Source organism: Vidua macroura, chromosome 22, assembly GCF_024509145.1.
Source record: "Vidua macroura isolate BioBank_ID:100142 chromosome 22, ASM2450914v1, whole genome shotgun sequence".
Taxonomy (NCBI): Eukaryota; Metazoa; Chordata; class Aves; order Passeriformes; family Viduidae; genus Vidua; species Vidua macroura.
In genome coordinates, this window is record NC_071592.1 from 7,368,059 (window position 1) to 7,389,543 (window position 21,485).

Sequence of the window (21,485 nt, forward strand, 5' to 3'; positions counted from 1 at the left end):
TTGTTATATTAGCACAGCATCTCAATGACTAACCCACTGCACAGGACTGCAGTCAAGCCGTATAAATCTGCGACTGACAGGTGGCTTCAGCATTCCCCAGCTGCCGCATTTTCAGTGGAACTCACAAACTTCCCCTCCCGCAGCCGCTGCGCTCTCGCGGCCGGTCGCGACTCGGGGCCGCGCGCAGGCGCAGTTCGGCGGGGCGGGGCGTTCGCGCAGGCGCGGCAGCGCCGCCGCCTTCCGCCTTCGGCCGGGCCGTGTGAGGGGTAGGAAATAAACCTGTTTTTCTGTTTTCTTCGCTGTCCCACCCTGTTTATTGCGAGTTTTTATTGCCCTTTTCTTTATTTCGCGTGTTTTACGTGTTTCTTCGCAGCTCAGAGCGGTCCGGCTGTGTCGCGCCGGGGGGCACGGGGCTCCTGGCCCTGTCACACCTTCAACCTAAGGCAAACCCCACCTTAGACCTGACCTTCGGTTCTGCACCTTAAAACCGCCTTCAGGATTTAAATGTAGTCTCTTTTGCTGTTTAGCAGTATTGAAAACAGTTCCTGCAGGTGAAAAGGAAAGTGTCATGGGTCAGCTGTACTTCCCAATCTACCTGTCTGGAAAAGCACTTTTCCGTTGGCATGACCTGTGTTGTAATTGAAGAGTAAATGCTTCTATATGAGTGTTTTTAATATATATATATATATATATATATATATATATATATATATATGTGGCTGTGTGTGTGTATGGGTTTGATATATATACGTAAGTATGTATGTATACATACATACGTACACACACACACACACACACACACACACACATATATATATATATATATACAGGTGTTGCAGGCCAACTCCATAGCTTCCATTTAAACAACCACCCATCAAAGGTGGGTCTTCCGTCACTCCTCACATCAGGATGGACGTATCTGATGTATCTGGGTTTGGGATTTTTGTTTGTTGAGGGTTTTGCTGTCATTGTCCAGGAGCAGGAGGGCTGGAGGATGGATTCCCTGGATCACATGCTGACAGACCCCCTGGAGCTGGAGGGCAATTGCACACGGATCATGGAGGACTGCATGCTGGGCACCACACGGGTCAGTCTACCCGAGGACCTCCTGGAGGATGTGAGTAGTGCTGAGACACTTCACCTTGTCTAACCTCTATATAAACAACATGGTTAACTCCCTTTTTGGGGCTCATGGAGCACACTGGAAAGGGGAGGTGTTTTTGACTGCCTTGGGAAAAGTGTCGTGTTTGATTAATCTCAGGACAATCTCCTTTAAATCAATTCTGTTATGTTCTTATTATTTTGAAATTGCCTTTAAGAAGATTGTTACAAGCTTTGAATTTGTTTTCTTGTTAGTAGTATCAATTTCTTGACCTTTCCTTTTTATACTCTACTCTTTCCTGTGTTTTATAAAACACTGTCTCATGACTAGTGTTACTTAAAAAGGGTCAAGGGCTAGAAAATGGTCAAGGACATGGCTTTCTTTACTGTTGTTTCTTGCTTTCTTTAGCCTGAGATCTTCTTTGAGGTTGTCAGCTTGTCAACGTGGCAGGAGGTCCTGACAGATGAGCAGCAAGAGCACCTAAAAAAATTCCTGCCTCACTTCCCTGAGAACAACCGAGAGCATCAGAACAAGCTCATCTCAGCGCTGTTCGGTGGGGAGAACTTTCGGTTTGGGAACCCACTGCACATCGCCCAGAAACTCTTCCGGGGTCAGTCAGCCTTGTGAGCTTCCCTGTGGGTTTGGGGCAAGTTCTCAGCTAGCAGTTGAAAACCCAGGTGTGTGTTTTGTCTTTGTTACAGATGGACACTTCAATCCCGAGGTGGTGAAGTACCGGCAGCTCTGTTACAAGTCACAGTACAAGCGCTACCTGAGTGCCCAGCAGCAGTACTTCTACAGGCTGCTCAAGCAGATTCTCGCTTCCCGCAATGTGAGTGTGCTCTGGGATGAATAACTTGTCTTTATTAAAAGTGTCTTTATTAAAAGTGCAGTCACAGTTCTCTGAGGCCTTTTCTTTAATGAACTGAATGAGTAATGCTTCTGGATTTTCCAGTGGGCCAGAGAGAACTCCAGACCCTTTGCTATATTTGCAAATTTCAGGTTGTATAACTCTCATAGCTCTCATTTGTGTGACCTATCTTCTTTTCATGTTCACCTTGTTCCCACTTCCTGCATTTGCACCTTTACACCTTATTATTTTCTTAACAAGTCATTCTGCCTTTGTTTGTTTACTATTTCTGAAGCAACTACATTTGCTAAATACAGTTAGAAAATATGTGGATCCAAACCTCTGATTCTCATTCCTGCAAATCCCTGGTAAAATCTTCCTCTGTGGATACTTCTGTGAGCAAATTTTTGCCAATTGAAATGTGTTTGTTGCTCATTTATCTTTCATTACACTTAGACATTGAAACATTTGGTATGTAGGGATGAAGAAGAAGATGTCTTTATAAAATGCCCTACAATGTTGGGGGAAATAGAGAATCCCAGAATGATTTGGGTTGGAAGAAACCTTAAAGCTCATCTCATTCCAATCCCCTGCAATGGGCAAGGACACCTTTCACTGGACCAGGTTGCTCCTGGCCTTGAGCACTTCCAGGGATGGGGCATCCACAATGCCCCATAGGCAACAATATGGAATACATAGGAAGTTATTTCCTCTGTAGCCATGAGAGGTAAAATGGTTTTTTTCAAAGGACACATTGTTACATATTTGTGTGGGAATTATACCTCACACCAGTGATTTAAGTTCTTCTCAACAGATCACATAAAATGACAGATAGTGTTATGTGTGCAGAAGAAGGTGCAGAAATTTCACCTGTTTTTTCCTCCCCTTTAAATGATAGTCTAAAATGCTAGGTTTAAAATCCTGTGTGTGGCAGATACTGATCCTTCCTAATGTTCCCCCTGTACAGATCTGAGGTGCTGATGGCACCACATGGTAACCTTGCTGGAAGTTATCTGAGCTGGGCTTACCTGTCCTGGCTTACAGCACTGTAGCTGACATAGCTGATGTCACATGAATCTCTCCTTTCAGCACTTGCTGGAATTAGCCAGGAAAGGAGGCCCTGACATGACCCTAAGGAGAAAGCACTTCCCACCAACATACGACTCGGAAGAACGAGACAGACGGACACATCGGCGCTACTTGAAGATCCTGAGGGAAGTGAAAGAGGAATGTGGAGACACTACCTTGTCTTCTGATGAAGAAGGTAATGCCCTTGGCTGAACTGAAGACTCCAGGTGTGAATGGAAAAAGACACATTTTTGATTCTAGGCTCTACTTCCATTGGCTGGGATCTAATGAACACATGTTAATAGTTAAACAGATTTGTGATAGGTCTTGCAGAAGTAAATTTATACCTCTGTTTTAGATCTAATCTCTTGGCCTCCAAGTTCTCCAGCACGTTGTTCAAGTCCACCAGTTCCCCTGAGAGTGATCCCCACATTGTCAACCTTGGACATGAAAACTGCAGGTGAGAACCAGACAAAGGGTCAGTATGGATAGAGGGGGGAGAATTACCTTGAGACCTTGCAAGAAATCACCTTTAAAATCTGTTATTTGATGGGAAATCATGTGATGCTTCATTTTTGCAGTTTCCAGAATAGTTGGCTCTTTTCCCAGTTTAATATTTTTCTTCTTGCAAGGCCAGTATTTGAACACAAGAGTCATGGTTTCTGTAATATTACTGATTCCTCTGTCATATTTTGCCTTTAGTGGTTGAAGCATTAGCGTAGTCCAGTTCAAAATACTTGAGAATCCCTCCTATAGTGACTGTAATCAATTCTGCAAACTCTTCAAGCTGGTTCTGGCTTCTTTTTCATGCTTGCATCAACAGTGAAGTCTGATGACTGAATGAATGAATGAATGAATGAATGAATGAATGAATGAATGAATGAAGTTCATATATGGAGAAATTAGTTACTGAAATTTGGAGGTTGCTGGAAGTGTAAATGGATAGAAAATGGCATTCTAAGAAGTGTGGAAGGTGACAATAGTGGAAAACTCTGCAAATAATTATTTTCATTGCAGACAAGATAGAACTTGGGGAAAGTGATTTAAAGATGATGTTGAAGAAACACCACGAGAAACGAAAACGTCAGCCTGTAAGATGTCAAAAAGTCTTCGGGGGTGGGACCACATTTTAACTTTGATGTTTTTATCTCTTTGCCATAAAGATCAGGGCACTTCTGGGTGACAAAATGATTGCTATTTTTTGTGTGCACCCACCCATTAGCTCTTTATTGTAACCTGGGTTCAACTGTCAGTGTATAAATGCAGCTCCTGGCCATGTTTATCTCGGTAGAAGGATTTTGTAATTTTAGTTGCATGTTTTGGAGGGACAAAATTTTGGAATTCAGTTAGAAGACCTCCCCAGCTTTTTTTGCAGTAAATAATTTAATAAGCTGATCCTGGTTGAGTTTGGTGCATTTTAGTACTTGGGTACTTCTTCACCTTGTTGCTGTCTTAAGACTTTGTCCTCTCTCAGTTTAATTTCTCTACCATTTTCCTGTGTAGGATCACCCTGATCTAGTCACAACAGACCTGACCCTTGAGGACATCATGACTCGAGTGAATGCTGGCAGAAAAGGTTCCTTAGCAAGTTGGTGGATCCTTTGCTTTTTTTTATTTCACATATGTTGGTTTAAAAACTAGAGGTTTTCTGTTGAGGGGAAAAGTGAAGATTTATGACAGCAGCTGGAAAGGTGGAATGGTTGAGGTGTGAATGAATGCACACAACATACATTTCTAGATACATACTTAAATAGTTTATGACTCTCATTAAGGTGTAGTAAGAAGCTGTCTAAGTATTCTTTTTAACTTTTATCATATCTGAAGCTTTATTTGACATCGCAACCCTCAAGAAAAAGGTGAAGGACAAGGAAGATAAGAAAAAAAAGAAGCCAAAGATTATTAAATCTGAGGTGGAAGATTTGGCTGACTCTCTTGGCAATGCAGATGGACTCCCATCAGTGTCTCAGGATTTTTCCCCCCTCCCGCTAACATCTGTCAAAGAGGAGTAAGTGTTCCAGAGGGCCGTGAACACTTAGCATGGATGGAAAAAGCAACATGTTTCAGCTCACATGGGACTGTTGCAGGCTATGTTTTCATGCAGTTTGGGACGTGTAAAATATGTGGTGTTCACCTTGTATATGGAGGTGAATTTTAAAAATTCAAGAAGATTTACTCTGCATTCTCTTTCTTTTGAAGACCTCTTGAAGATATGAAACCATGCCTTGAAATAAATGAAATATCATCCAGCTTCTTTTTCCTTCTTTTGGAGATACTGCTTCTGGAAGGACCTGCTATTCTCTCTGTGGTAAGGAACCACCCACTTACTAGGAATCTTTGCAGGAAGCAAAATCAAAGAATAGAGGAGCTTACAGCTTTGTAATAGTGACTTTTCTCCAGACTTACTTTGCTGTAAATTATAATAAGATTTTGATTACATATTAAAGAAATTAAACCCTGTGGGAGTGCTACCACATTCTGGTTTTAACATGTTTCATGAGTTTAGTCAGTGGAATCTGTGAGTCCATACCCATTCTATAGATCATGGTTAGATATATTTTCTATATTAAGGGCAGAGATGGGAAAGTGTTTTCCCCTTCTTTGGTGCTGTGGTTACTTGAAAAAGTCAGGTGATTATTTCACATACATAAAAACCTTTTTGTCCCCGGCATATGTTCAGCTGGTTTGTTTACTGTGAAGACAGTCATAGTTTAAACTTATGAGATCATTAATAAAATAATTATCTTTCCTCTTCAGCTTGAAGATAAAGTTCTCGATTGGCAATCTTCTCATGCCAGTGCACTAAATAACTGGTTCTCCTTTGCCCCTAATTGGTCTGAATTGGTTTTACCTGCCTTGCAGTATTTGGCAGGTGACAGCAGAGGTAAGAAGAGATGTTAAAAATACTAATTGTACTTGTTCCTCTGTTCTAGTCAGTGCTGGTTTGCATTATAGCTTGAATCAACTTTTCATTCATCACCACAAAAAATCCTTGTATTGCTGGCAGTGTTTCTGTGAGAGGCTGTTTGGCTGACATGTCTTGGTTGTGGTCGACTTGTTTTGCATGTGGATAGTAGATAAGACCCAGCATGATTCCCAAGTATGAAATTGCCTCTAGACAGACAATTTCTCATGTTCTGATCGTGGCTTGGTAGGGTGTTTGAAGCAGGAAGGAATTAGTCTCTTCCCCCACAGTGTGAAGTTGTAGTTGTCTTTGGAGATAATAAAAATCAAACTAGATGATGCCCTGAGCAATCCACTGAAAGGTGAGGTTGGCCCACCTTGGGCTTGGGCCAGCTGAGTTTCAGCCATTCCTTTCAAACTGAATTAGTCCGTGCTTATAATTTGCTTAGTGGGAAGTTTTAAAGGCAGAGACAGCAGATTGTGTTGGCCTTGCAGCATATTGTCTATGATGCTGGTGAATATTCAATAAATCTCAAGTTCTCTTCCCATGAGCCCATGAATTTTCACTGTACAGTAACAGTCCCTGGGACCTCATATTTCTTTTTCCTCTTCAGCTTGAAGATAAAGTTATCAACTGGCAATTTTCCCATCCCAGTGCACTAAATAACTGGGCTGAACATGGTGAACAGCAGGAACAGGCTCTCAGCTGGAGCCTGTTGTTGGAAGGCTCATTATCCTGTTCTGTTCTTTCCTTGTGCTTGCCCTTATACTCTGAGATGCTCACCTTCCCAAGGTGATAAAGGGATCCTATCACCTTCCCAAGGGCAAGGATAAATTTAGAGATGCACTTACATAATAATTTAAAATGCTCTGTCTGTCACTGTGAGTCTTTCACTTGACAGTTTGCATAACCACAGTGGGATTTTGCAGTTGGATAATGGTATAATGTCCCTGACATGTACATTTGTCACTGCAGATGCTCCTTCCAGCTTCTCACCTTTTGTTGAATTCAAGGAGAAAACTCAGCAGTGGAAATTGCTTGGTGAGTACCTTGTGTTTTTCTATGATGTGTACTATAGTAAAGGTTTGTTGTTTTCTCCAGGACTTTACTTTTCATCTTTCTGCAGCCTGGAGAGAAACAGAGGTGTTAATTCCACGGTTAGGCATTTTCTTTTCTTTCAGCTGAGCTAATATAAGTTTTGGATTTGAGGTGTTCACAAGACGTCAGTATCAGCAGCAGACAGAGCATAAATGAACAAAGGCACTGGGCTGTATTTCTTTCTGTTGCTGACTTAACCATGTTTGTCAGCCTTCAAATTTGTCTGAACACCTTCATAGTTTCCCTTCTGTAGAGCATACCTTCTGATGATTCAGAGTAATTAGTAATTATCACAATTGCAAAGGAATTAAGCTTCTCTGCAGAGCAAACTGATACTATTCTTATTTTTAAAAGTGGGAACCAAAGAGCAACTTAATGATCAATGGGCTCAGACTCATACTGATTGAACTACAGATGATCTGTGTTTATGTTCATTCCTCTAGTTACTACACAGAAATTTTTCATTTTTAACTATGGTGATTCTAGTCATCATATTTGCAGGCTTAAACTGGCAGAGATTTGCAGTCAGGAAGCTTTTCCTCTGATCCCCTCTCACAGTTTTTGGTGGAGGTTATGTAGGCAAGTGTTTCTGCTCATGGATTCAGTAACTGGGATTACTTTGGAGAGTGGGAACAGGTGACTGTGTCCCAAACAGCATCTTGCCTTCTGTGCTAGGAGTTGAAGCGCCATCTTTTGTACCAGCACAGGGGAATCACTGGGATTTAGCATTTCCTAAGCCTGGAGGTGTTCAAATATTGCAGTTTGAACATCTGTGACTGGTGATGCATTGAGGAGAGAAGGGAATAGGAGAGGACTGGGAATTACAAGCATCTGGCTTCTTAACAATTAAAATAGTTCTGTTTTTACATTTTTGTGGTTTCTTACTAGGTAGTTACCAAGATCATGAGAAGGAACTGGCAGCACTGTTTCATCTCTGGCTGGAGACCAAAGACCAGACTTTTTTCAAAGTGAGTGAGACAAAAATCACCTTCTTGGAGCACAAAACCTGACTGTGTTCTACCCAACACTGACATTTCTTTCTCAATAGGAAAATGAAGACAGCTTGGATGCCATGCCACTGCCCAGAGTGTAAGTGTGTAACACTGCTTGAAAGCCTTTGTAGTGCTGCTGAAGCTGTGAGATTTGGGCTTTGTGCCTCTGGATCTTAAAACAAAACAATTTTACATCATGGGACAGGAGAAAATTTGATAGTTTGATTTTAAAAATGCAGTAACTTGACTTCATGAAATTGACTAATTTTATCCAAGTTCACATATATTATCAGAGCAAAGCTGCAATCTAGCTTAGGTTCTGCTAATAAGATTATTTATAGTCTTTGCTTGCCTTCAGGTATTGCATACAGCATACAAGCAGGGCTTGCTTTTGTTACCATAAATGCTTTCAGGATTTATTCAGAAGAATTTGCAGAAGGATGAGGGAATTCATCATTTGGGACTGTTGTGGGCTTCTTGTGCTCAGAACTGATAGTGCCCTTTCTTTCAGAAGGACTGACTATGTAGTCCGGCCTAGCACTGGAGAGGAGAAACGGGTTTTTCAAGAGCAAGTAAGAAAAGAATCTTCATTTTAAAGGCACTTGTTAAAACAGTTGGCCACTAAATCAGGAGAATTTGTGTAGGATGGCAGTTTTATACTCTACACAAATGTAGTTAATGTGAAGAATTGATATGTTGCTTCTGCCCTGAAAGTCAGTATCTTGGCCTTGCATAAAACTTGCTAATGACATAGCCTTGTTTCAAAACCATCAGTATTTCCAGTGGGTAAAATTAATTTGGTAAATACTAATTTGATAAAATTAATGAAATTGATAGTGTCAGTTCGTTGTGCCAGCCCCTCTGTCTCCTTTGCCATCCCCCACCATCCCCCACTTACCTCTTTATTTTTTGGGCATGTATGTGTGCAAGCAAAAAATAAGTGTCAATAAGTGCACCCATCCAATTAGTTATCTTATCTGTAGTAGATGCAAGTGGGAATTAGAGGGAAAACACATGATGGGGATTCTTCTCCCTTCTCTCCATGTGCTGTCTGCAGGACAGAATTTATAAGTTAAATTTTGGAGATCTCTCTTTAGCCAGATAAAGGGAGGAAGGGGAAGGGGACAGAAGATGTATCTCTTGTATTTCTGGCACCTCTAGTCTGTGCAGCTGCTTGACAGTGAATGTGTTGCACCTGCACACCTTGCTTAGGTGGAGCATTGTACTTTGCATGAAGTAATTTGTGATTTTCTTGATCCAAAATAAGTTTATATAGCAGTATTTGAGCCTTCAGTTTAATAATGCTTTCTCTAGAGAATGATAACAACTTACTTGGTAATATGACATAAGGCTTTGCTGTATGTTTCCTGGTAAAGTCAGTGCTCTTTTGTTCACCTCCAGGAGCGTTACCGTTACAGCCAGCCCCACAAAGCCTTCACCTTCCGGATGCATGGCTTCGAGTCAGTTGTTGGTCCTGTGAAGGGGGTGTTTGACAAGGAAACCTCCTTAAACAAAGCGCGGGAACATTCTCTCCTGCGCTCAGACAGACCAGCATATGTCACCATTTTATCCCTTGGTAAGGTCATGGCCAGAAAAACTTTTCTAAAGAAGAAAAACATTCCTCTGACCCTCTAAAACAGCTACTTCAGGAATCTGCATTGGGGTTGAAAGCTTTTCCCCAAATTCATCACTGTTAGCACAAAGTTGGCACAGTCGATATATTTTAAAATGATCCTTTATAATATCTTCTCATATTTTTCAGGGACTTTTGGGGCTAGATTTTAGTGAGCAAGTAGGCACTGTGAGAGCAAGGGTAATAGAGCAGTCCCATAATTTATTTGATGGAGTACCTGAGTACCGCTGTCCAGTTACAGCTGGAAGTTTAAGCTCTAGTTTTGTGTTTCAGTTCGTGATGCTGCTGCTCGCCTTCCTAATGGAGAGGGAACTCGAGCTGAAATCTGTGAGCTGCTCAAAGATTCCCAGTTCCTAGCTCCAGATGTCACAAGTGCTCAGGTAAGTTGGATGTCATGTCTGGCCTCAGATTCTCGTAAAAGTACACTGCATGAACCCAGGCAGTATTCAGTGGCAAAGGCCCAATACTTTTTATGCTGCTGTGATGAGCAAAAGGGAGCTATGTACTACTATGACGAACTGCTGCAAATCTGCACCAACTTTGGATGATGAAAAGCCAGCTAGAAAAGCCACAGAGTTAACACTGTCATAGAGCCGCTCACATTTTAGATTGAGGAACAGTCAATTTTCAGAGCTTTGGTGGAAGCTCCATTTAACCCAAGGTGGCAAACACCATCCTGTGCTGCAATATCTGCCCTCAGTCAGTTCTCACTCAGATGGAGATTGCTCGCAGCTTACTCCGGTTTTATACCAAATAGGATCATGTTTCTATTCATCAGTTTTGGCTAGTCCAGCTAGTCCACATTATTTTGTAATCTGTGAATTCTGAACTTCAGGTTAACACTGTTGTTAGTGGTGCTCTGGACCGATTGCATTATGAGAAAGATCCCTGTGTGAAATACGATATTGGGCGGAAGTTGTGGATCTACCTGCACCGGGACAGGAGCGAGGAAGAGTTTGGTAAGTCTGGGTTGGTGATATCTTAAGAATTAAAAATGTTTATAAAGACGGATAATGAACATTAATTTGTCAATCCAGCTTCTTTTCCTAGTCAGTTTGCTTAGGTTACTCCTTCAGCACTTAAATCCCATCTGAGAGAGCAGTGTGTCACTTTGAAATATTTGTTTGAAAAATACCATCCCAAGAACTGCAGATGTATGTTTTTATGCGTCTTATTTTCAGCCTTTTCGGCTAATTTACTAGATGTTTTTCTTTGCACTGTTACATGACTATGTGTTTAATTCCTTATCTGAAGAAGAATCTGCACCTCTTACTTAGCCTCTTCCTTAAGTCAGTCTGCTTGTGTTCAGGAGCTCTAACCATTAATTTGTCCTTGCAGAACGGATCCATCATGCTCAAGCTGCTGCAGCAAAGGCCAAGAAAGCTCTTCAGAAGCCAAAACCTGCAGCTAAAATGGTAGATTTCTTTGCTCAGGGTTGCACAGGTGCTTTTGGGATTGAGAAGGAGATAGTCTTAATTTAATCCATAAATTCTGCATCCATAACAAGTGATGAAAATTACCATGTTTGAGTTAGCAATTCATGATGTGTATGAATGTCAGTGCACAAAATGAACAGGGAGAGAGGGAACTTTTCCTCCACACAGCTTCCACTGCTATCCTCTCATTTGTGCTCCCTATCAAAGGGATGGTCTTTTAGATCTAGTTTTGAGGTTAATTTGTAACAGAGTGTGTGGAACACGTCTGTTCTCCCCCTTGCTCTGCTGAAGCCGTCAGGGTTTGGATGTCTGATACTAAATATTTCTGAAGTACTTGTCTATTGGCACATTTACCAAGGTGAAAATTTGCATGTTCTGAATGTTTGTCACAACTCAGGTGCACTTTTCCCTGAGAGCAGGAGCAGGCAAACAAACCAGTTCATCCATGGCTGTAGCTGGGGAAAGGCAGTCAGTCATGTTTGATATCAGGATTTAACAGCAGAGCCATTCACCACCATACAGAACTCGGGTTGAAGTGCTCAGCCTACTGTAAGGTGCAGCAATTAACCCCAGATTTTGTGATGCTGGATGTGGTCTCTTTGTAGAAGTCGAGTAGCAAGGAGGGTACTGTGAAAGCCCTCCCCACCAGCACAGCAGAGCCTAGTCAGCTGAGCCTCAGTGACTCCAGCATGCCACCAACTCCTGTGACTCCTGTGACGCCAACTGCCCCTGCATTGCCAGCAACACCCATCTCACCCCCACCGGTGTCTGTGGTCGGCAAGAGTGTATCGGGTGCTGGGTCAGAGCCAGCAAAACCCAGCCAGAGGTACTGCTTCTGTCCCCTATGTCCCTTGGGAATGCTGCTGGCTGTTTTTCAGTAATTTGTATAATTCAGTAATGAGGGAGTTGGGATTATTTAGCCTGGAGAAGAGGAGGATCAGGGGTGACCTTACCACTCTGCAACTCCCTGAAAGGAGGTTGGAGGCTGGTGAGAGTTGGACTCTTCACCCAGGAAACAGCAGTGTGACAAGAGGGCATAGTCTCAAGCTGTGCCAGGGGGAAGTTCAGGTTGGACATCAGGAGGAATTTCTTCACAAAGCATGATTAGACATTGGAAGAGGTTGCCCAGGGAGGTGGTAGAGTCTCCATCCCTAAAGATGACCAAGGAACAAGTGGACATGGCACTCAGTGTTCTGGGATGGGTGATAAGGTGGGGATCAGTCACAGGTTGGACTCAGTGATCTCAGAGGTCTTTTCCAACCTCAGTGATTCTGTGATTGTGTGAATTTCCTACATCTTTGCTGACCTACTGACTCTGTCTTTCCGTAGTGTTCTCCTGGTGTCTTCTCCCACCATGCCCCAGCTGGGGACGTTGCTGTCCCCAGCTCAGAGCTCACAGGCGCAGCCGGGGCCAGTGCCCACTCCACGTGTGGTCAGTCACAGCAACTCTTCAGGCCTGCCACAGGTCCGTGTGGTCACTGCCCAGTCGAGCCTCCCAACTATGTCCCAGCAAGCCCCAGTGGTCACCCAGCAGCAGCAGCAGCAGCCCACATCAGTGCCTCAAATCCGTGTTCCAGCTACAGCCACACAAACCAAAGTGCTCCCTCAGGTGAGTTGGAAGGAGTAGAGTATCTGACATCTGATCTGACTTGTGGTGTTCTGGTGTGATGCACAGGCATTCTGTGCTTATTTGGAGCATGCACTAACTGCAGGTATGAGCACAGAAACGGTTTTACATATGCAATAAAGTCACATATGCAATACTGTTCAGTGCTCTGTTTTTCATGTATTTACCTGGCATCATTAAATTGTGCATTACATTAAAAGTCCATAGGACTTAGAATCACAGAATCATTAAGCTTGGAAAAGACTGTCAAGATCATCAAGTCCAGCCATGAACACAGCAACACTACCATATTCACTGCTAAACCTTATCCTTAAGTGCATCGTCCACACATGTTTTTTAATGCTTCCAGGGATGGTGACTCCACTACTGCCCTGGGCAGTCTGTTCCAATGCTATACAACCCTTTCTGTGAAAAGAAATTTCCTAACATCCAAGTTAAACTCCCTGGTGCAACTCAAGGGCAATTGTCTCTTGTCCTGGAAAAAGAGACTGACACCAACCTCACTACAATTCCAAGCAGTTGGAATCCTTGCAAGAGAATTCTTGTGAACTCCCCTGAACTCACAATCTAACACAATACAAAGAAGAATCACTAGACCGTTCCTATTTTGGTAGTCTGCTCATAGTCTTCCTCCTCTCTTCTGTAGGCTGTGATGACTTTGCCTGTAAAAGCTCAAAGTAGCCCTGTGCAGGTGCCGAGAGCAGGAAGCTCCATGGCCAGCCAGGCAGGTATCACTGTGACGGGACTGCCTGCGATGCCCAGCCCTGCTGTGAAGCCAGTGACCAGCTCTCCAGGCAGTTCGGCTGCCAGCACCTCCTCCACCACTATCATTCAGAACGTGGCTGGCCAGAACATCATCAAGCAGGTGAGAGGGAGGGAGAGACTTGGAATTGGGCTCCACAACCTGATCGTTTCCTGTTGTGCAGGTGTGAACATTTGGGAGCTGTAATGCTGTGTGTGTTGATGGATGGTGCAGGCTGACACAGTTACTTCTTTTGTGTGTTTGAGCCCTGTTTTCACGTGCAGGTGAAAGTTGTGTTTGTGCAGGTTCTTTAGTGATCTCTTCTTCATTTTGTTTGGAAAAGAAACCAGACCCACCGATATTTCCTATTTTAGATGGGATTGAGAATGCCATCTGATAAACAATCAGAACCATTTTCAGTAGTGTACTGAGTGCTACTCTTACTCCACTTGCATTCTAGTGGGAGCAAACATCGTCCTGTTGGGAAGTTCTGCTTTGAGTGTGCCTTGGACCTTGTCCCAATTTGACGGAACCATTTCTCTGATCTCTTACAGGTGGCTATTACGGGACAACTTGGTGTGAAGACCCAGGCTGGAAGCGGCATCCCACTCACAGCAACCAATTTTCGGATCCATGGGAAGGATGTGTTGCGCCTGCCCCCGTCCTCCATCACCACGGATGCGAAGGGACAAACGGTGCTGCGCATCACTCCAGATATGATGGCCACCCTGGCCAAGTCTCAAGTCACTACTGTCAAACTGACTCAGGACCTCTTCACAGCAGCTGCAGGAGGCAGTGCTGGTGGGAAAGGCATCTCTGCGACTTTGCACGTGACATCCAACCCTGTCCAGACTGCTGAGTCTCCAGCCAAGACAAGCACGGTGTCTCCTGCCTCTTCCAGCCCAGCCGGAGGCACCGTGGTTAAAGTGACTCCTGACTTAAAGACTGCAGAGCCAACAAGTTCTGCTTTCCGCCTGATGCCTGCCCTGGGCGTGACTGTGGCAGACCAGAAGAGCAAAGCCATAACCACGGTGGCATCCACAGAGGCCAAGCCAGCTGCCACAATAAGAATTGTGCAGGGGCTGGGGGTGATACCCCCCAAAGCCGGGCAGACCATAACTGTAGCCACTCATGCTAAGCAGGTGCAGTCATCTTCGGTGGTGAGCGTTGCTGGCACAGGCCACACTTCCTTACCCACCGTGAGTGCCACAGTGTCCAAAGCAGTTGCTGTGGCCTCAGGAGCTGCGGGGACCCCCATAACCATTGGGACGGGAGCCACAGCTGTGCGGCAGGTGCCCGTCAGCACCACAGTGGTATCTACGTCCCAGGCAGTGAGTAATGCTGAGCTCTCACTGGGGGTGGGGAGAGAAGGGGGGTGCCAAAATACACTGATGTTTTATGGCTGAAAACTGCTCTTTGCATCCACAGAGACTCAAATTAATATGGCAGTCATACAATAGTTGTATTTAGGTTGTAAATTTTAGGTTGTAAAGGACATTAAAGCTCATTCAGTGCCATCCCTTGCCATAGGCAGGGACACCTTCCACTAGATCAGGTTGCCCCAAGCCTCATCCAACCTGGCCTTGAACACTTCCAGGGATGGGGCAGCCACAACAACTTGTATTCTGGGTATGAGTCTGCAACTCATTTCATGGTGTTCAAATTGCAGCTAAATGCCCCAAAAAAGTCAGGTACTTCCCTTATTTCCTTTTGCAAGTGAATGAAATAAACTGCATATCTGAAGTCCTGCCTCATGCAGCTCTGCTTCTCATGCAGCCCACACCTTAGCAATAATTTCCCTTGGAATGGTGTCATAGAACATTCAGAACTAGAAGTGCTTGTTACTTGCATTAAGTTTTTTACTGATTTCGCCCTTTAATGCTATTTTAATGCCCAAATCTGAAGGCACCATAAACTGTATTGTGGTTACATAAGCTAAGTGACACTATGGTTGTTTCCTAAGGATAAAAATCATAGATTCTGTGGTGCAAAGATTATGTGGATTTTCAGGGTCCAGGCAGCTGTATAGTGAACGAGAGGGAGGTGAATTTTAAGGAGCCTGAACTGGAGCACAGATTTCATCAGCAAAGCTGCTGCTGGTTTCTGCTCACAGGACTCCCACAAAGCAGCAGATGTTGTCGAGCAGTTTCTCTGCTGAGCTCCCCATGGCTCCTCATGTGTTCTTCCCATTCCCTAGGGCAAACTTCCAGCACGGATCACAGTACCCCTGTCAGTGATCAGCCAGCCAGTGAAGGGCAAGAGCGTGGTCGCTGCCCCCATCATCAAGGGCAACCTCGGCGCCAAGTGAGTGCTTTGCATCTCGTAGTTCTGCTTTAGAAATAGGCTGTGTTCGGTGGGTTCCTGGGGAGCAAGCAGACAGAGGCTGGAATAGGACTGTAGTCTGTGAACAGGCCCATCAGCTGCAAGAAACTGAGTGGATATGGTGTCTGCAATGAGATTGTAATTTTTAGTTATTTATTTTGAGATGCAGGTTCTAGCAAATACACCGAAGAAGAAACATTCTGTGCCTTGAAACCAGCTGTTTGATTAGTTCTGTGTGTTTGAGCAAGAATTAACACACTGAAAAATATCTGTAATCTGAGGCCATCTCTCCATTCAAGAGAAGTTAACTGCCTTAGTGAGAATTCCTCTGGCATTCAGATACTGAAGGCTTTTTGTTTATTCTTCCATAAATTCTGATACTGTCTCCCTTAGTTAATATTTCAAGTACTCAGCTGTTTCCTGCATTGGGAAGTGTTCAGGTCTGATCAGGCTAACCCAGTGTATGTATGGTCCAGAGTTAATGGGTGTGACTTGTGTGCTAAATTAATTCTCTGTCAGTTATAAATACTGACATAAACTTGTCGTTAGTGCATTTGCCAGTTTTATGGAGGGAAAAAAACCCACTATTTAAAATGGTTATTACATGTGGTAGAACTATAATCTACTAGCAATTGAAGAATGGTTTGGAGTTGGAAAGATTGAGCCTCTGTTTACTAACTTTTCAGCAATTATTTTTCCTTAGCATCAGTGGATTAGGCAGAAATATCATCCTGACTACAATGCCAGCAGGGACTAAACTGATTGCTGGGAACAAGCCTGTGAGTTTTCTGACTGCACAGCAACTACAGCAGCTGCAGCAGCAAGGCCAAGCCACACAGGTAAGGGCACCTAGAATGATCATTCTATTTGCTTTTTAATGACTTAACATCTTCATGAGGACTTTACACTGGATACATGGCACAGAGCTTGGTTGTAGTGTCTGCATTAAGCACATGGAATCTGTCATCACCTGTACATTCTCTCCATCCAAATAAAGTTTTAAAATGTTTTTGAAGCACTGCCAGTATAATGAATGTAAAACCAAAGGTCCTGTCAGGATTTTTCTGTACACGCAGCAGTCTTTGTAGTGCTTTGTACTTTGGCTTTTGTGGGTCACTTTTTCTTGAAGAAATCACATAACTGCTTTGCATATCCATCTTTCTGTCTGGAAACTTAGTGATCCATAATTCCAAATAATTAATCTGCATTGACAGCTGATATTAACAAGTCTGTAGAAGTGAGGTATCCCATGGATCCAAGCCCTTCTTCTGAAAATGTGGAAAAGCAGCTGACATACAGGTTTTTATTCAAACTAGTTTTCAGGCCTTCCTCTCTAATCTGGAAATCTCCTGTCACCATCTCATGTGGGCAGTGGATGGAATTATATTCTTATGACATGCTCTGTTCTGGCAGTGGTTTTGGTGCTTGGTGTTGTTCCAATAACTGTTTTTGTTGGCAGCAGAAGCAGGTACTTCACCAGAGCACAATGTAGGTGCAGTCATTGTGTCACCAGGTTGTTCTTGAGACGAGTTATTTCTTTCCATTTCACACAGGTGCGAATTCAAACAGTTCCAGCCTCCCATCTCCAGCAGGGAACAGTCTCTGGCTCAACTAAAGCAGTGTCCACTGTGGTTGTGACAACAGCTCCATCTCCAAAGCAGACTCAGGATCAGTTGTGAACACTGGTTTGAACATGGATCACTTTCTAAGAACTTCCCTGAGCCTGTTGTCATCCTCCATCCAACCAACCACCTGAGGCTGCCTAACCCCAGCCATGACTTGGAATTGGACTGGGTTCTGCCCTTGCTTCTCCAGGGTCAGCACTGCCATATCTGGTTAGAAATTCCACAGAAAAAAACATGCTGTACCTGCAAAACAAAATGTTTCAATCCAGATGTGTAAATCCAGGTTCTGTGGAATTGATGATTTAAGAAATGTCTTGCTGTTCTTTGTACTTTTTCCATCCAAAGGACTTTTGGCAAATACAGTTCCTGTGCATTTTCGGTTGTAAATAAAGCAGTTATCCTGGATCTTCATTAAGCAGGGAAGGTTGCTTGGAAGGGGTTATTCAGTAGCTTTTCAAAGTCATGGAGAAGATGTCTGCTTTTACTTGAGTCTGGCTGTCACTACTGATACCTAGTGACTCAGGATGGTGTCTTTGACACCAGTTATTGTAACTCACATCCATTCACATCCATGTCAGGTTACTGTCAAAGACAGGGTGAGAGTCAAAGTGGTTTTTTGCTGTAACAGAGTGAGTGACCATGGAGGAGAGGGAGATGAGATACAGGAAGTCACTGTGTGAACAAGTCTGTCAGCAAATGGGACTGTATTGGAAAGGAAAAAGTTGATGTTCACAAGAAAGATCCTCTTTTAGTTTTCTTCAACATAGAAACCTTTTTATCAGTGGAAACAAACTGTACCTTGGTTTAAAAGGTCGGAATATGTTTTCAAATACACCCAAACTGTTGTCTCTTGGGTTCTGAAGAAATACTTTAAGCCAAGACCCTGCTGTTAGTTTTGGTTTTACTTTTGCAGTTTTATCTGTCTATGTAAATATTTTTAAATTTTGCACATACTGGAGATGAATTTGTGACTGTTCTGACATGACCTTGAAACTGAATGAGATCAAAATATGTGCTGTACCAGGAGAAGAATAAAAGTGTAGAAAGCCTTAGAGATCTCTACCATATCCTTTTGGTTCTCTACAGCGTGTTTTGTGTACAGTCATTGTCCAGCTTGCCAAGGGCTAATAGCCTGTCCATCTTCTTGGTAAGATTGTTCTTTTTAACCTGGTCTTTTTTTGTAGGCTTTTTTTTTTAAGATACAGTTTGCTCCAAGTTATATATTATAGACTATAATATATTTAAAGAACCAAATTGTACAGTTCAGGACTGTTGTGGTTGGAGCTCTGTATGTGTTACTCTTGTTGGGCTTCAGGCTGGGGTTGTGGATCTTTCTGTACTGTATCTAACCCACTTCCCAATTAGAAGGAAAACAGGTATTTCAGTAAGAAAAGAGGTGACAGGATATAAATACTGAATTAGCAGGACACATCAGTTCAGCATTTGAAAGCAAGTGCTTGAATTATGGTTTATATGCTTCACAGTTTGGAGTGATAAAGGTTTTCTGTCCTGCTTTGTCATGTTTTGTACATTTATCAATCAGGAGCCAGCAGAAAGATTGTGGTTTGAGAGGGAGGTGAGGAAATTCCGAAGTCCTTTTAGTTGTAAAGTTAAAAGACTAAATTAAGCAGGCAACAAGCAATTTCCTGCTATTGCTTATGTAAAAGAGCCTTTAAATTCAAAACATAATCAAGATAATCCTGCTATGTTCTGTTCATAATTAATAAATTATTAATTAACCTACAATCAATTGCTGAAAGATGGTTACATTGTGAAGACCCTTTAATTTCTTTCAACCCTTATGACTTTCTTGCTGGACACAGGAGGTGTTTATGAGGCGAATAATTTGTTAAGCCTTTCAAGAGTCAATCAGAAATTTATTGGTTACAGCAAGCAATGGCAAGCAGACAGCGCTGGGTGCAGCCGGGGAGTCCCCGCTCCGCAAACGGCTCACCCCGTTTCCCCCTTCCCGCAGTCTTTTTATACTCTCTTCCTTCCGTGTCTGCAGTATCTCTGGGTGTACTCTGCGCTTGTGCCCTCTGTTGCTAGGGGGTCTTCTTCTACTCTCTGGTGGTCGCTTGGGGGAGGCTCCTCTCTTCTTCCTTGGTGAAAGTCCACGGCCCTGTAATGGTCTTTTCCATATGTACCTAAGTTCTAATTACACAACCAGCTTAAGTAATCAACATACTAACTAGTTTCTGTCTGGCCGTTTTCTGTTATCTACGCAAGGCTTCTCCTTTGGCTCTCTGTTATCTTACACAAGGCTTCTCCTTTGATTTTCTGTTATCTACACAAGGCTTCTCCTTTCTGTCTTGATGAACAAAGAGTCTTCTCTAACTTATCACAATCCCCCCTTTTCTTTTTCTTTATTTTGTTCATCAAACTTTTTTTTTGGTTATTTTAACAGTGTTATAAAATGGGGGTTTAACATCAAAACAAAGCTAACAATGTTCTGTAATCTGGGGGTTAGGTACGCTCCTTCTACTAGCTTTTAAAGGGTGTTAAATCGAAATCCTCGCTAGTGGGTATTATTGTCTGGTTATCAATAGTTGAATTTTCTATTCCTGAGTTACTTTGATTACTGATTATTTCAACATAACCTGGCTCTCTATTTTTGGCTATTACTGGGTTAGGGCCTACTGGCCGGGTATCTGGTGGGATAGGCTCCTTCTTACTGGGTTTTATGTACCGAAAACCCCATGTTCGTCTTACTGTCCATCTTGGATCTGATGGTTTAGTTACATTCAGATACACAAATTGACAATTCCCCTGATTGACTATGCCGCCCGACCAGTCCTTCTGTGGAGCTTTACAGCCATGGGGTCCCCAAGAAACAGTAAGCCATTGATCTCCTTCTACTGACCAATCTGATGCTTTGTTTCACAGCCCCAATACCCACAGAAGTATTTCCTGGGGTAATTGCAATATCCCTTTCCTGGATTTGATGCTGGACACATCGATGGGGGCCAATGTACATAATGACAATGTAAAACTAGGAGATCTGGACAATATCTGAGTTTGAATTTCCTTCCTATCTACTCGGGTTAATATCTATTTAAAGGGTTGATGTGAAAATTGAGAATATCTTCCTGGTAATAACATAATCAGAATTACAATAACGATAACTTGCCAAGGAGGACGGAGTCCTGGTTTTGTACTTAACTCATAATTTCCTACTATTTCCCTTTTAGCTTGTTGCCCTTTTTGTTTACCCGGGGTGGTTGAGTCGGTACCTTTTGGGAGATTATCAATACCCAGTCGGTAATATTTGGAGTATCTCTGCATTATTCCACTTGGGATTGGGAAGAGCCTGGTTCTTGCCCCTCTGCCTCGCCCGCCGACTCGGGTGCTTCGAGCCGCAGGGATTACCATCTTCTCGGCAGCAGCAGTACTCTCCAGTGCATCCATTCCCTTTTCCCCTTCTAGCTTTATACTGCTCCCAGTTCTCATCCTTGACCAGGGATGAGTCACACGGGATTTCTTTCAGCTCTTTCTGACAACACCAGTTTACAATATGGGCAACAAAGGGGGCAGGTTCATTTAGGTGGAAACAAAAATTCTCAGGGTTAACCCCTTTTCTGTAAACCTCCCACTACTCTTCTGATTTGAACCTTACCCACTTATTCTCCAATTCCCCTAACTCTAATATGATTCTTGTTAATCCTCGCTCTAGCTTGTAGCAGCTGGAGCAAATCCCAGTAGGTGGCTTTCCTTTGTAGCAATGGACCCACCACCATTCTTGGCAAGTTTTACAACCAAAGCACACAAAAGGATAACAATCACAATGTATTTCTTTACACACTACTCCATAATTATCAGCCAAGGGGTAAGTGTATCCTTTCTGTTCCCCTTCTTGGTCTATCTGAATTACCCACACTGAGTCCGTCAGTTTTTCTTCAAGGTGACCTTCAGGTTTCTGGGTTGGCTTGTTACTCTCCAATGGTCAGCTGTAGTCCTTTTGTCTATTGGATCATAACCTGTGTCTGTGGGTCACACTAGGGGAGTACAGTGAGGCTGTCTAACAGGGCAGGATGCATACATATACTTTTATTCATCCACATTCACTTATTTTTCACTTACTCTCACGCACA

At 43.1% G+C, this 21,485-nt stretch overlaps 1 protein-coding gene across 4 annotated transcripts; it reads left to right on the plus strand.

Annotated features, from left to right (window-relative positions):
• Positions 1-204: 204 nt before the first annotated feature.
• Positions 205-18,446, plus strand: NFRKB (nuclear factor related to kappaB binding protein). 4 transcript variants are annotated; one of them, XM_053997011.1, is made up of 26 exons: positions 205-266; positions 977-1,117; positions 1,511-1,712; positions 1,804-1,931; positions 3,039-3,213; positions 3,376-3,477; positions 4,035-4,108; positions 4,521-4,605; positions 4,842-5,022; positions 5,214-5,322; positions 5,772-5,898; positions 6,895-6,960; positions 7,906-7,985; positions 8,066-8,106; positions 8,521-8,581; positions 9,411-9,585; positions 9,916-10,022; positions 10,478-10,601; positions 10,981-11,057; positions 11,684-11,904; positions 12,408-12,687; positions 13,352-13,570; positions 14,002-14,778; positions 15,645-15,751; positions 16,473-16,608; positions 17,323-18,446. In XM_053997011.1, exons 2-26 carry the CDS (start codon positions 995-997, stop codon positions 17,446-17,448), a joined length of 3,903 nt encoding a protein of 1,300 aa, XP_053852986.1. In that variant the 5' UTR covers positions 205-266; positions 977-994; the 3' UTR covers positions 17,449-18,446. The 4 variants fall into 4 exon arrangements, with proteins under 4 accessions (XP_053852986.1, XP_053852987.1, XP_053852988.1 ...); XM_053997012.1 differs by having other exon boundaries at positions 8,524-8,581; XM_053997013.1 differs by having other exon boundaries at positions 4,521-4,593.
• The last annotated feature ends 3,039 nt before the right edge of the window (positions 18,447-21,485 follow it).